The following is a 13227-nucleotide window of genomic DNA, read 5'->3' as shown; positions in this document are numbered from 1 at the left end:
GGGTACCTATACTTCAACAGGAGGAGACCAGGCCTCCAGAGGGGAGAAGATATGCCACAAGTCACATAGATGGGGATCAAGTGGTGGGCAGGCCCTCTGAGCCAATGCAAGAGGTTTGGGAAACAGTGTGCAGGAAATGAGGAGAGAAAGTTAATGGACAGTACAGAGGAAGTGACCAGAGGCTACTGGGGCCTAAGGGAGAGAGGGAGAGAGACAGAGACAGAGAGGGAAGGAGACAGAGAGACAAAGAGGGAGACAGAGACAGGGAGAAACAGAGATGGAGGGGGGAGAGAGCAAGGGAGGAGGGAGGGAGGGAGAGAGGAAGGAGGAGGAGAGGGGGAGAGAGAGAGGGAGGAAGGGGAGAGGAGGAGAGAGAGGGGAGGAGGGAGGGAGAGTTGGGGAAAGGAGGGAAGGGAAAGGGGGGGGGCAAGCTTTCCTCTCTGCTGACGGCCCTGGCCCCTGTGTTCAGGCCCTGTTAGTGAGGGAACTCAGGAATGTGCAGGGGGGTGGGGCACAGAGGATAACCAGGAGGACAGAACTGCACCCTGGGTAGGGTGGACAACAGCACTGAAGGGCAGGAACAAACAGCCATCTTACGGGGGCTTCTGTTAGCAGGGAGAGACAGGACAAGCAGCTACCAGGCTCTGCCCTCCCCAAGAGCCAGCAGCCCAGTGATGCTAAGGAGAGAGGCAGTCCCCCGAGTGAAGAAGAGCTCCTGACCAAGGACGGCCGCCTGGCAGACCAGGAGGTTTCTGAGCTGAGTTCTTCAGTACCACTCATCCAAAAAGCATTCCTGAAAACCGGTCTTTCCAGAAGGCGAGGGCCTCACGCCTCAGGAGACAGACAGAGAGAGAGAGAACGGTTGGACCCACAGGAATTACGGGGATCTCAGCAGGGCGGTTTATGGGGTGGCTGTATGGATGGCACGAAGGAGGCCAGGCCAAGCCCCCACATGACCAACATGGGAGCCAGAAAGATCAGAGTGGCCCAAGATACCACAGGAAGGCAGGTCAGGTCTCATAGCTGAGCACGTGGCCTCAGCACAACCGCAGGGCAGAAGACATGGACACCTGACCTTGTCGGCCATGGTCACCAACCCTGTGGGCCCCCAGCTCCAGACATCCCGGGGCAGAAAGCAAGGGGTCCCTGTCCTTGGAGCCTCCAGCCTCCCTCCTGGGCCCATGGGAGCCTCCCTGTCCTTTTTCTGCCTCCTCTCCCACTGACCACCAGCACAGTCACAGAACCTGCAACAGCTTCAGGCTTTTCAAATCTGCCGACCACAAGAGGCAGACATGCTATAAGGGACATCAGAAGTCACTGGGTCCAACCCTCTTGTTTCTCAGAAGAGGAAACTGAAGGTCAGAGAGGACAGAGGGCTCACCAAGGTCATGGGACTATTACTGACCTACACCATAAGCCCTGGGCTGGGCTCCACCCACTGTGCTACACCACCATCACAGCCCACAACTCCAGTCAAGCATCGAGCATTTGTTAAGCACCTACTGTGTGCTGAGACTGAGCTAAGCCCAGGGGGATACAGATATGAAAGGGAAAACTGACCTCACTGCCCATTGATCGGGGACTGGAGCTGGGAAGAGCAACTGAATGGGCAGTGCTATGGAGGGAGGAAGAGGAGAGGAGAGGGGAGAGGGAGGAGGGAGAGGGGAAGAGGGGAGGGAGAGGAGGGGGAGGGGAGAGGGAGGAGGGGGAGGGGAAGAGGGGAGGGGGAGGAGGGGGAGGGGAAGAGGGGAGGAGGAGGAGGGGGGAGGGGACAGAGGGCCGTCAAGTTCAGAGGCTGAGGCCATTACCGGGTGCCCTCTTGTGATGGATAAAATCTAGCTGCTGTGTCTACAAATTTAACGTGTGGTGGCCTTAAATTCGAGGCTCACAGCACCAGTCCTTGGGCATTAAGCATTTATTCAAGTACAACAGGGGTTAGCAAAGAGAACAAGTGGAGAAAGAGCCCCTCAGAGCCCCTCACTCCCTGCACCTGCGGCTGCAGCAGAAAGCCTGATCTTTGTTCTCTGCGGCCGCCCAGGCATGGTCCCCACACACACACACACACTCTGGAGGCCCAATGCCTGGCATCAGGGAAGGGGGAGGCTCAGTGCCCTGGTGGTGGACACCTGCAGACCCTAACACACGCACACAGCTCTTGGGGCCTTGAGACATCTCTCTTAGCCACGTGACTGAGCAAAGACTCATCAGCCTGATACAGGAAGCTTCTGAGCCCCTGCCCCTGGCCAGGGTCCTGCCCACCCAGGCCCCTGCTCCACCAGGATGAGCCTCTAGCTCTTGTCTCTGCTAAGGGCAGAGCCGTGAACAGCAGGGCAGGGGGGTTCTGGGTGCCCCCCCAGGGCACTGCCCCCTCCACCTCAGCAGGGGGATGGGGAGGGGTCCAATGTCCGCCTCCCTCTGCCACTGCCCAGGCCCCAGTCAATGAGGATACCCCTGTGTGAGCAGGTGAACCCTTGGAAGGAGAGGACGGGAACTAGGCCCACAATCCACAGGAAGGTGTGTCCTAAGGCCTGAATCTCACCATCCCAGCAGTCAGGGCACAGGCCGAGGTCAGATGGAGCACACTAACCACTAGGGCTCACTGCTCAGCACCCAGGACAGGAGGAAAATCGAGGGTCCCAAGCTGCAGACCCTGAGGAGCCACAGGCTCATGCCAGATGCCACACACAGAAACAGGTCCAGGGAAGGGCTGGTCCCAGCTTGGGGCAGAGGTGGCAGCAGACCCAAGTCCACCACAGTGCAAGGGGCTCCTCCCATTGCACCCCCCTTTACAGGAGGCTGGCTCTTAGTGGAGGGGGCCTAGACTGGCTTTCTCTGCTTGGGGCCCATCAGCTTCCAGCCTCCCCCATCCCCTCCCCAGCTCCCTTTTAGGGGTGAGTGTGCCCTTCCGGAGGGCAGGACCTGCCTTCTATCCCCAGCAGTTAGCACCGCACTGGGAACATGGTCAGCACTGAATAGACACCTGCTGACTGCCAAGAACCACAGACTGCGAGCGTGTGTTCAGACCCCCGCCCCATTCTGGCCAGTGACGGGCCCAGGATGAGGCCCAAGTCTGAGGTCCACCAACACTTTGAGATCATTTTCCCACTGCTGCTGCCTGAGACTCAAGGTCTGCCCTACTCTGACTGGAAAACTCCGAAATGAAGGCACCTGGCCCTGTGTGGGGAGGCCAAGGGGGAGAAAGGTGAGTCTTGGGTGAGGACAGTGGCCCTGCCTCCTCCCCGGGGCTGTGAGAAGAGACCACGGGGCTCATGGGCAACGCTGCTCCCAGGCCCGTCTGGGGAGATTACAGATGACACAGTAAAGTCTGCGCCCCAAAACCGGCTTTGATCTTCCCAGGCCCAGGCACAATGAGGTCCTTCAAAAGCCCAGCAAAGGGGACAGCCAGGTGGCACTATAGTGCATAAAGCACTGGCCCTGGATTCAGGAGGACCTGAGTTCAAATCTGGCCTCGGACACTTGACACTAGCTGTGTGACCCTGGGCAAGTCACTTAACCCTCACTGCCCCCCCCAAAAAAAAAACAAAACCAAAAAAAGCCCAGCAAAGTCCCAGGGAGCTTCCCTAGCAGCATCTGCCCTAGCAATGCTCCTGGTGTCCAGTCAGGGCCCTCGGGCCAATGAGCAGCAGCCAGAGACCACAGTCAGTGACCCAAAGGCAGCGGCTGGCAGCCAGCACTCAGCAGTGGGCCCGGAGGGGCTACCTCCAGTCACCCCCTGCTCAGTCAGGGCCTGCATTTGCCTAGGCCTGGCACAGGCGGTTGCCTCATCCTCCATGGTCACATGTATTCTGGGCTCTCTCAGTGCCCAAGACCCTGTCCTCACCCCCATGGGCCTCCAGAAAGCACCTCTTGTGAGTCAGCACCGATGAGCACTTCTGAAGCACCACCTGTGTTCCTGGCACCAATGAGCACTGATGGAGCGCCTCCTATATACCTGGAACCAATGAGCACTGATGGAGTGCCTCCTGTATACCCGGCACCGACAGGCCCTTATGGAGCACCTCCTGCAAGCCTGGCACTGATGAGAACTTAGGCCTCTCCTTTCACTGCCTTTTGCCCAAACTCTGTGCCTTGGTTGCCCTTTAGCCAAGGCCAGAGAGCAATCTAAGTTCATGGATGCACCCTAAGAAGCTGAGGCCAGGGGGTCACTTCCTTATACCCCACAAATGCTCCAAGGTGGGGCCTCAGTGGCTTTCCTTGTCCACAGGCTGGCCCAGTAACTCTTCTGCTCTGGCACGCCAGGTCTAGCCTCACTCAACACACCAAGCGTCTTCCCTAAAGATGGTCCTTGAAAGGCTCATCCTTGCTATCTCTGGCCACCACTGGAGGTTCCAGCCTGCTGTCAGCAGACTCAGCACAGGGGATCCTGGCTGTCCATGGACACCAAGTCAGCCATAGGAGAACCTCCTGGGCCCGCAAAGGCTACTGACTGCCCCTTACTTAAGCACGTTGGCTAACATCGGGAGGAGGGAGCATTCCCATTCCTCAAAGCTCAGGGGCAGGACAGAGTCCCCCCCTTCCAGTGGCAGAAGGCTTGGACACCTGGATTTCCTTTTCTTTTTTTCTTTCCTATCTTATCCATATGATTCTGGTAATTCCCAGAATACCTCCTTAGGGGATGCACCTAACTTCACACCCATATGTGACTTTGTCCAGCTCTCAATCCACTTCCTCAGACCTTCAGAGATCCACAAACATCTATGAAGCCCTTACTGTTTGTCAGGCACTGGGCTAAGTGCATCTCCACATTTGTCATAGGGGGTCCCTTGAGAATCTCTGCCCACATAACGACGCCGCTACAAAATAATAACAGTAATGAATGCTAACTAACACTTCTACAGTGCTGACCGTGGGCCACTGCCTATGAGCTGTACCCGACTCACTGGAGAACAATCTGCCCAATTTCAACAATGCAGATGAAGGATGGCACAGTCATCTGCCTGGAGTCATCAGTAGAAAGTCAGGGCGATTAGCAAACAGGAGGCAATTCCAGATGACACAGGTCAGGACCAGGCACTTTCAAATAAATAATGCTTCAGACCTAATGCTGGACCCAAAAGGCAGGAAACCTGCTCACTAGGAAGCCAAGCAAAACAAGCCCAGCATTGAAACTCCCAGAGCAGAGCAGAATGCCCAAGTCCCCATTCTCAACACCTGCTACAACTCCCTCCTTTTGTATACAAAAGGGGACACCTTTAGGGAGTTTGTTTTAGAAGAAAAATTTTCCCTTAGGTCACAATCTCTCTGAGACCCCCAGCAGAGGAGGCTCTCTGCCTAATCTTACACAGGAGTAGCTGTCTCTAGTTAACCCCTGGCCCCTTGGTGGTTAAGGCAAAATCCAGTATTCTAGAAAAATTGGGCAAGTGAGCTGGTAAATCATATGAAAGTATCCTTGGACAGACAGGCATTAGGAGGGGAAGTGGAGGAAAGAGCCAACCTTCCCTTGGGCCTCCCCTCAGGCAGGGTCTTCCTCTTCAAGATGCCCCTAGAGCAATGAGCCTCCTCCATCACCTCCTCCCTCTGCACCTCAAGAGGTGAGCTGGACCTGACCAAGTGTCCTGAGAGAGTGCCTTCCTTTTATATAAATTCCCTAAGGTGTGACCCAGGCTGCCCCAAGGTGGCTCTGATTAATTCCAAATAGGGTATGGGACGGGGGGCGTAGCACCACAATGAAAATACAGGGCCTAGAGTCAGGAAGACCCAAGTTCAAATACAACCATGTGACCCAGGCCCAGTATCCTCTAATGTAGGATAGGGGTGATAATAGCACCCACCTATCAGGGTGGTTGTGAAGATCAAAAGAGATAGTAGTAGCTCAATGGCCAGCACATAGTAGGTCCTATAGAAATGCTTATAAAAACCTGAGCCAGTCAAGGGAAAATGGTGCGTACTTTTAAGTGTTTGTGTGACGCGATAAGGCTGAACCCTTACATTGTGATCTTAGCACTGGGCCAGGCACAGGGTAAAGCTTAACCAAGGTCTACTGATTGGATGACTGGACTGACTGGGCCAGCATGAGTGTGGTGAGGCAGCCCTTGGTGACCAAGTGACCACAGCCAGATGACGGAGAGTAAGGTGCTAAAGAGGGTTCCAAAGTGGGGGCCCTGGGGGGCCCCAGCAGAAGGAGGGTGGTTAGAGGAAAGAGATGGGGGGTGCGTTCTGTCTGGGACTAGACCTCATAATTGCCCTGAGCTGCAGGCCTGGGACAGGAGAGAAGAGAAGGATGCGGGCTGAGCCCTGGAAGGCGCCCACTGGGGACGAGGGAGGAGCTGGGGTGGGGGTTGGGGAGCAGGTCACTGTTGGCAGGGACTGCTGAGCAGTGGCTGCAGGCCAGGCCAGGAGGATGAACAGCTGGCTGCTGGAAGTGAGCGGGGCAGGGAGGAGATGAAGCGACGGGAGCGGCAATCACCCAGAACAGAGATCCTCCCGCTAGGTCCACTGAGGAAGTCCCAGCTACTGGGAAATGCGGCCAAGCCCCTGTGGGGGCGGGTCCCAGCAAGGCAGCAGCGGGCAACTACCACCCTCCATCCTCACCTGGACAGGCTCGACTGGGCCTCAGCCCAGAGGTTCTCTAGCAGAGAGCCCCAGCCTCCCAGGCCGGGCTCCTCAGCAGCCTCCCAACGCTCACTCAGGGAGCTTCTTGCCACCCCCAGCAGAGCCTCACAAAAGGCCCCCCCCCCAAGCTGCTCCAGTAGGGGAGGGGCGCCTTAAGAGCTGGGTCTCGGAAGACGGTGTCTCAGGAAGGCTCAGGGGAACACCCACTGAAAACCACTCTAGGCTTAGCCTGGCAGTTCCACTCTGATGGGGGGGGGGGGCGCCTGATTCGGTTGCCAAGAGGAGCCTGGAGAGACTGTCAAAGAGAAGAGACCAAAGCTTTTCTCTAAGAAACACTAAGACGCCCGCCGAGGTCGGCACTGAGCCTGGTGACCCCTCACCCTGGTACACAGCAGGCGATTCATAAATGCTTGTTGCTTTGTGGGGCCTGGGAGACTCGGGCAGGCCCTCCCTTACCCTGACTCAGCCGGTTTGTGGCACCTCCCACCCTCTCCCCCACTGGGACACTGGCTTGAAAAGTGCTTTGAGATCTCAGTTGGAAGGCTTCAGAGAAGTCCCTGCATCATTTTCCAGTGCACATTTTTCCTTCACTTGCTTCCAAATTCCTACTGGGTGGCCTTGGTGGGCCCTACTCCCCCAACATCTCCGCCACCTCCAGGAAGGCCATCAGGAAAACAGGACTAGCCTCAGAGAGGTGAGGGTGGAGGGGCGCCCATGGGATGGAGTCCTGAGGGCCCAAGGAAGCAGGGCAGGTGTCATCAGGGCCAGGGGGTGACAAGGGGCTCAGGAGGGGGCAGCAGATGAGTTGGGCTGGGGCGGGGGGCATTAGCCAGCCAGGGGGGGCTGGCATGAGGGCTGAGGAGGGGGCAGCAGATGAGTTGGGGTGGGTTGGGGGCATTAGCTGGCTGGGGGGGGGCTGGCACGAGAAGGGAGCAGATGAGCTGAGAGGGGAAGGCGGCACCAGGCCGGACAGCTCAGGGGGCAGCAGAAGAGACCACATGGACCAGCAGCCTGAAGCCCTTACTTCACAAGCCACTGGTGCATGTACCTGAGGACAAGTGAAATACGGTGCCCACCGGTGCCACCCTTGACTCCCTGCTGGACACACGTGCACTGGGCCAATGGCCTTGGGAGAACAGGGAAGGGTCACTGGCTGTGAGGGGGGAAAGGCTTCAGGAAGGACAGGAAGCTTGGGGACAAGGCCTAGAAGGCTCTGGTCAGCAGGGGTCTGACGAGAGCCCTCACCCCCAGGGAAGGGCAGGGAAGCCTGGCCGGCCCAGCAGATAGGGCTCGGCCCTGGCCGAGCTATGGGAGGCAGGCCAAGGACAGGCTGAAAGGGCTCTGAGGCCACAGGGCCCAGGGCCCATGGATGGGGGCAACCGAAGAAATGCAACCGAGGCCAGAGAGGTGAGGCCAGAGATGTGCCCTGGGGAGATCACACAGGGAATCCACTGCTGGGGGCCTCATCCAGCCAAAGAGAGGGCGTGGGAATCCCTCAGAGCTGGAGCTTCACGAGAGGGTCAGAAACCGCTTAGCTGCCCAGCCCCACTCCGGCCAGGTGCCCACACCAACAAGAGCCGGAAGCTGCCCCTTGGAGCTCCCAGGCAGGCAGGCAGAGAAGGCAGCCCCAACCCGCCTGCTGCCCACCTGCCTGCCACACAGCTGCCTAACTCTCCTGCTGACTGCTTGCTGCCCACCTACCTGCTTCACCCACATCCTGCCTGCCTGCCGCCCACCCACCTTCCCTGGTGTATCCCTGCCTTAGGATGACGAGGTGGGGCGGGGAGCCAGGAGCTGAGGTGACTCACTCCCTCACTCACAGGTGCCCCCCACTCTGTCCTCTTGGCTCTCTGAGGAAGCCAATCTCTCCTGCTGAGGCTGAGCCTGCCACTCACTGCTAGTGCCCACCCACTCCCCAAGATTACGCCGGTGGCACAGGCAGACCTCAGACGGGTGGCTGCCACCTACCATGGATGGCATGGCCCAGGGACACATGGGAAGACCCAGGCTTTGATGGGCAGTACTGGAAGGGCACCTAGCTAGCCACCTATCCCACCCCCTCAGGAGCCAGACCCAGGTCTCTGGCAAGGAGAGTTTTGAAGGAGCGTTAAGTCCAACAAGACTCCCTCCAAGGAGCTCTGTGGGCTGCGCGGGGCACCCCCTCCCATAGGATCATAGCTGACACCCTCAGGCCCCTGGGCCACGAGGCGCTCCAAAAAGGGGGGTCCTGAGAGGGTGAGCAGCAGGGAGCCACGCAGGGCAGGGAAGGGGGCAGCCACAGTCACCGACTTCCTGGCGGGGCCCCCCCGTGCAGACAACTTCCTTCATGCTTGGCCTTCCCCCCTTCTGGAGGCCCAGGACATGGTCCAGGGCCTGCTGGACAAGCCAGGGAGGCCCCCACGGGGGGCCACAGGGCACTAACCGCTGGGCCGGGCCTCCAGAAGACTGAGTTCGAGTTCAGCCTTGGCCGCTAGCTGTGTGACAGTGGGCAAATGACACCACTTCTGGCTGCCTCAGTTTCCTCCTCTGTAACATGGGGATAAGAGCAGTACTTTCCTCCCAAGGCTGTCACAAGGATCGAATGAGAGAGTGTTGGCATAGAGTGCTTTGCAACCCTTGAAGTCCCAGGCAAATGACAGCTGCTGCCGTTACTGTTCCCATTATTATTATTATTATTAACAAACCTGACAGCCCGGGCACCACGGCGCCAATCACTTCCTCCCTGGCCCTAGGCTGGAGGCCTTCCGGGCCCAGCCAGCCAGGGAACAAGGCTGCCCATGCCTGTTGGACTGTGGGCATTGCCAGTCTCCTAGGCGGCCCCAGCTGAAGGGGAAGGAAGGGAGGGCCAACCCCAGCCAACTCAAATCCTCTGGGGGGGGGGTGCCCAGCTTGGCCGTCCCAGGGCCAGAGCCCCTCTGAGGCCCGAGCCCCCCTTCCTGCGTGCCCCCAGGCCAGCCTCACAAGGTACCCACTGCTCCCTTGAGGGGTCCTGCCCTCACGCCCCAAGCTGTTCGGGGCCTGACTCTCCCGGACTGCACACCTATGCTCCATTAATGACACAAGGCTGGCTGGACGAGAAACCACTCCCTACCCTGACAGGCTTTGGCCCGACAGGGCATGGGTCCAGTCCCAGACAGGAGAACAGCTGCAAGCAGGTTGGGGTCAGAGTCTGGCCCCCAGTTCCTGCTCTAGCCTGGCTGGCCGGCTCACCTGGCACCCCATTTCCCCTACCCCCGGCCGGCTTTATCTGCCAGACTGAGCCCACCAGGGTCCAACCCAGCCCGGAGAGCCAGGCCGGGGAGGAGGGGAACAGAGCTGGGCTAGGCCGTCCCAGGGGGCAGAACCAGGGAGGGGCAGCTGGGGAAGGACAAAGAGGCAGGTTAGGGCGCAGCACCAAGCAGGTCCCCGGCCAGCCCTCGGCTTGGCAGGGAGGAGGGGAGGAGCTCTAGGAGGCGCTGGGGCCCAGGGGGGCAGGGGAGTAGAGGAGGGAGGGTGCCTGGCCAGAGACCTCCTGGGGGGAGGCTTCCTTCCGGCTCCAGGCCAGGAAAGGGGGGGGGGATTACCAGGCAGATTCTGCTCCCTGCTGCCCAGAGATAACAGGGCTGGCGCCCAGAGTCCCGAGGAGCCCAGCCCAGTTCACCCCAGGGACACACAACCAGGGCTGGCCTGGCCTCTCACCTGGACCAAACACCCACCTGCCTCTGGTCTCGGGCTGGCCCCCTTGGTGGGCCCCCCTCACTACGCCCCCACAATGCCCACCATTGTCTCGAGCCGCCCCCGTGTGCCACCCCGCTCCCTGGCAGTGCCCGTTTGCTCAGTACCCACCTGGGTCTCCTCTGGCAGGCTCGTCACTGGGCCAGATCTGCCCCGTCCTCCGCACCCCCACGATAGTGGCTTCAGACACAATGACCTGGCCGGGCCTGGGCCGCTTCTGGGCCTGGGGGGTTGGGGGGCTGCTGCTCCCCAGGGACTGCTGCGAGTTCTGAGAGGGGGAGCGGCTCTTGTCGTGGTCCAGGGGGCCCCCGGCTGTGGGGCTGGGGGACACGCGGCTGGACTGGCCCGAGGAGAAGTCCTCCTCGCTGGACGTGAGGTTCTCGTTGGAGCTGCAGTCCGGGGTGTAGCCGCCCCCGATGTCCTCGAAGCTGCGGGGGGAGTTGGACCTGCGAGGCCAGGTGAGCGGCTTGTCCTGCTCCCGCCAGGCCGCCGGCCCCCGGCCCTCGTCCGCCATCAGCCCCCCCACGTAGATGCTCTGGTAGGGCTGGTAGTCGCCGGGCAGCCGGGCGCTGATCAGGTTGTCCCGCAGGAAGCGCGGGTTCAGCTCGGCGTCCTCATACTCGCCCCCCGGCTCGCAGGAGCCTGGCCGGGCTGCCGGCGCGGCAAGCCCGGCGGCGGGCCCTGCGGGGGCCGCGGCAGGTGGCTGGCCGGGCTGCCCCGCCGTCTTCTGGCGCTCCTGCTGCATGGCCTGGCTGCCCAAGCAGCTGATCCGGTCCGAGACCTCCCTGTCATTGACTTTCACGAGCCCCCGCTCGTGGTGGTACTCCACGTTCACGTAAAAGGGCTTCTCCTCCCCGCAGCTCCCAGGGCCGGGGCGGGCCCTCTCGAAGGTGGACCTTAGAGCGGCCACGCTGGGCGGCTGGGCCCGGGCGCCGCCGCCGGCACTGCTGCTCCGCGGGGGCGCCCGGGGGTGCTGGGGCGAGCCCTCCGCGTCCTGGGGAGCCCGCGGCAGCCTCTCCCGGCCCCCCGGGTCGGCCTGGGGCTCGCCCTGGCCCGGGCTGCTGTCGGAGGGCTCGGAGGCCGGGCAGCCCCAGCGCCGTTGGTCGTAGCTCTTCCTCTCCTTGGCCAGCAGGGTCTGCAGGTAGATCATGCGGAATCGCTCCTGATTCACCTCCAGCTCCAGCCTCCGGATGGATGCCTGACAGCGCTGAAGCTCCTGCTCGATGGCGCTCACCGAGCCCAGCTCCATGTGGGGAGGTTCCGAGGTCGGGAACTGCGCCCGCCACGCCTCAGCGAAGCCCACGGGGTCCACCATGGCCGCGGGAGCCCCGAGAGAGCGAAAGCGCAGGGAGAGCGGGGGAAGGGGGAAGGGCAGCTGGGGCAGGGACCCCGGCAGGCAGGCTGGGGCAGGCTCGGCTCAGAGGCCCCTCGGGGGGACCCCCAGACCCTGGCCCGGCGGCGGCAAAGGGGGCCAGGCCCCCATGGCCCCGGCCGCCAGCCTCCGTCTGGACCTTCCCAGGGAACAATGCCCCCGGCCTGGGAGGCGGGGAGGGGGACCTCCCAATGGGGGGGTGGGGTGGGGGAGGGGCGACGAGGGAAAGGAGCCTAGCTGGGGATGAAGGGGAGGGGCTTCTCTGGAGAAGAGGGGGCAGAGAGGAGGATCTTTAAGTGGGGGAGGGGAGCCTCGCTAGGGTCAGGAGAGAGGGGGCTTCTCCTCCTCCTCCCCCTCCTCCTCCTCCCCCTATTCCTCCTCCCCCTCCTCCCCTCCTCCCCCTCCTCTCCCTCCTCTCCCTCCTGCTCCTCCTCCCCCCCTCCTCCTTCTTCCTCGCTCAGCTTGGATCTGGGTCTGGGTCTGACTTTTGGTCCCTGCCTGGCCCTCTCAGCCTCGCCCTGGTCCCAGCCCGGCCGGCTACAGCCCCGTCCCCAACCTCCACAGCCCCGTTCGGCCCCGCCCGCCTCCAGCGCAGGAAGGGGCGAGGCCACCGTGGGGCGGGGCTCTTAAAGGAGCCGAGGGTGCCGCTGCTGCCGCTGCTGCCGCTGCTGATGCTGCTGATGCTGCTGCAGCCTCAGCCAGTTCTTCATTCCCTTCCCCGGTGCTGATAGCGCCTCCCTCACCCTGGGTCCGCGCGAGCTCGAGACCGTGCACTGTCATAGGACAGAAAGGCTGGGGCGAGTAAGTGGTCCAATGTTCCGAGTGCTTGTTGGACTTGGACTCAAGGAAGAGCCGAGTTCGAATCCTGCTAAAGACCCTCTGCCAGCCCTCTCAGGGCATCACGTGGCATGTTCTCCCAAAAGCCCAAGAAAATAAGCAGCTCTTATTTTCATCTTCCCAATCACCTCCCCTTTGTCTGAGGACACATGGAGATCTGACACCCCTTTTCTCCCGCCTGTCCCCTTTGTTGGTTCAGCCCATTTGGGGTTTTCTTGGCAGAGATACCGGCTTTGCCATTTTCTTCTTGTTTCTACAGATGAGGAAACTGAGGCAAACAGGGCAAAGTGACTAGCCCAGGGTCACACAGCTTGTAAGTGTCTGAGGCCAGATTTGAAGTCAGGAAGAGGAGTCTTTCTGACTCCAGGCCTGGCACTCTAGCCACTGTGTGGCCTAGCTGCATACCTTCAATAAGGGCCTCCCCACAAGGGAAATGAAGGGTGCCCACAGCAGCCTGGCATTGGCTCTCTGCTCTAAGGCCCACATTGGACAGGGCTGGGAAGCAAAGAATCTGGAGCTAGGGAGGCCCAGAGCTGTGGTCAAGACTGGTAAGCTGGGGGCAGCTAGGTGGTGCAGTGGATAGAGCACCAGCCCTGGATTTAGGAGGACCCGAGTTCAAATCCAGCCTCAGACACTTGACACTTACTAGCTGTGTGACCCTGGGCAAGTCACCTTAACCCCAATTGCCTCACCAAAAAAAAAAAAAAAAAAGACTGGTAAGCCTGAGGAAA

The 13227-nt window shown here is 60.6% G+C and overlaps 1 protein-coding gene across 1 annotated transcript in view; it reads right to left on the bottom strand.

Moving 5' to 3' along the window:
* BCR (BCR activator of RhoGEF and GTPase) overlaps nt 1–11840 on the bottom strand; it is a 60930-nt gene extending 49090 nt beyond the window's left edge. The window contains exon 1 of the mRNA XM_043995053.1: nt 10399–11840. Within this exon, the coding sequence (XP_043850988.1) occupies nt 10399–11602 (1204 nt within the window). The 5' untranslated portion in view covers nt 11603–11840. The remainder of the gene's footprint in view (nt 1–10398) is intronic.
* Between the last annotated feature and the right edge of the window lie 1387 nt (nt 11841–13227).

This window comes from Dromiciops gliroides, chromosome 3 (genome assembly GCF_019393635.1).
Source record: "Dromiciops gliroides isolate mDroGli1 chromosome 3, mDroGli1.pri, whole genome shotgun sequence".
Lineage (NCBI taxonomy): Eukaryota > Metazoa > Chordata > Mammalia > Microbiotheria > Microbiotheriidae > Dromiciops > Dromiciops gliroides.
The sequence above is the reverse complement of the archived record's forward strand: the minus strand, read 5'-3'. Positions and strand labels throughout refer to the sequence as shown.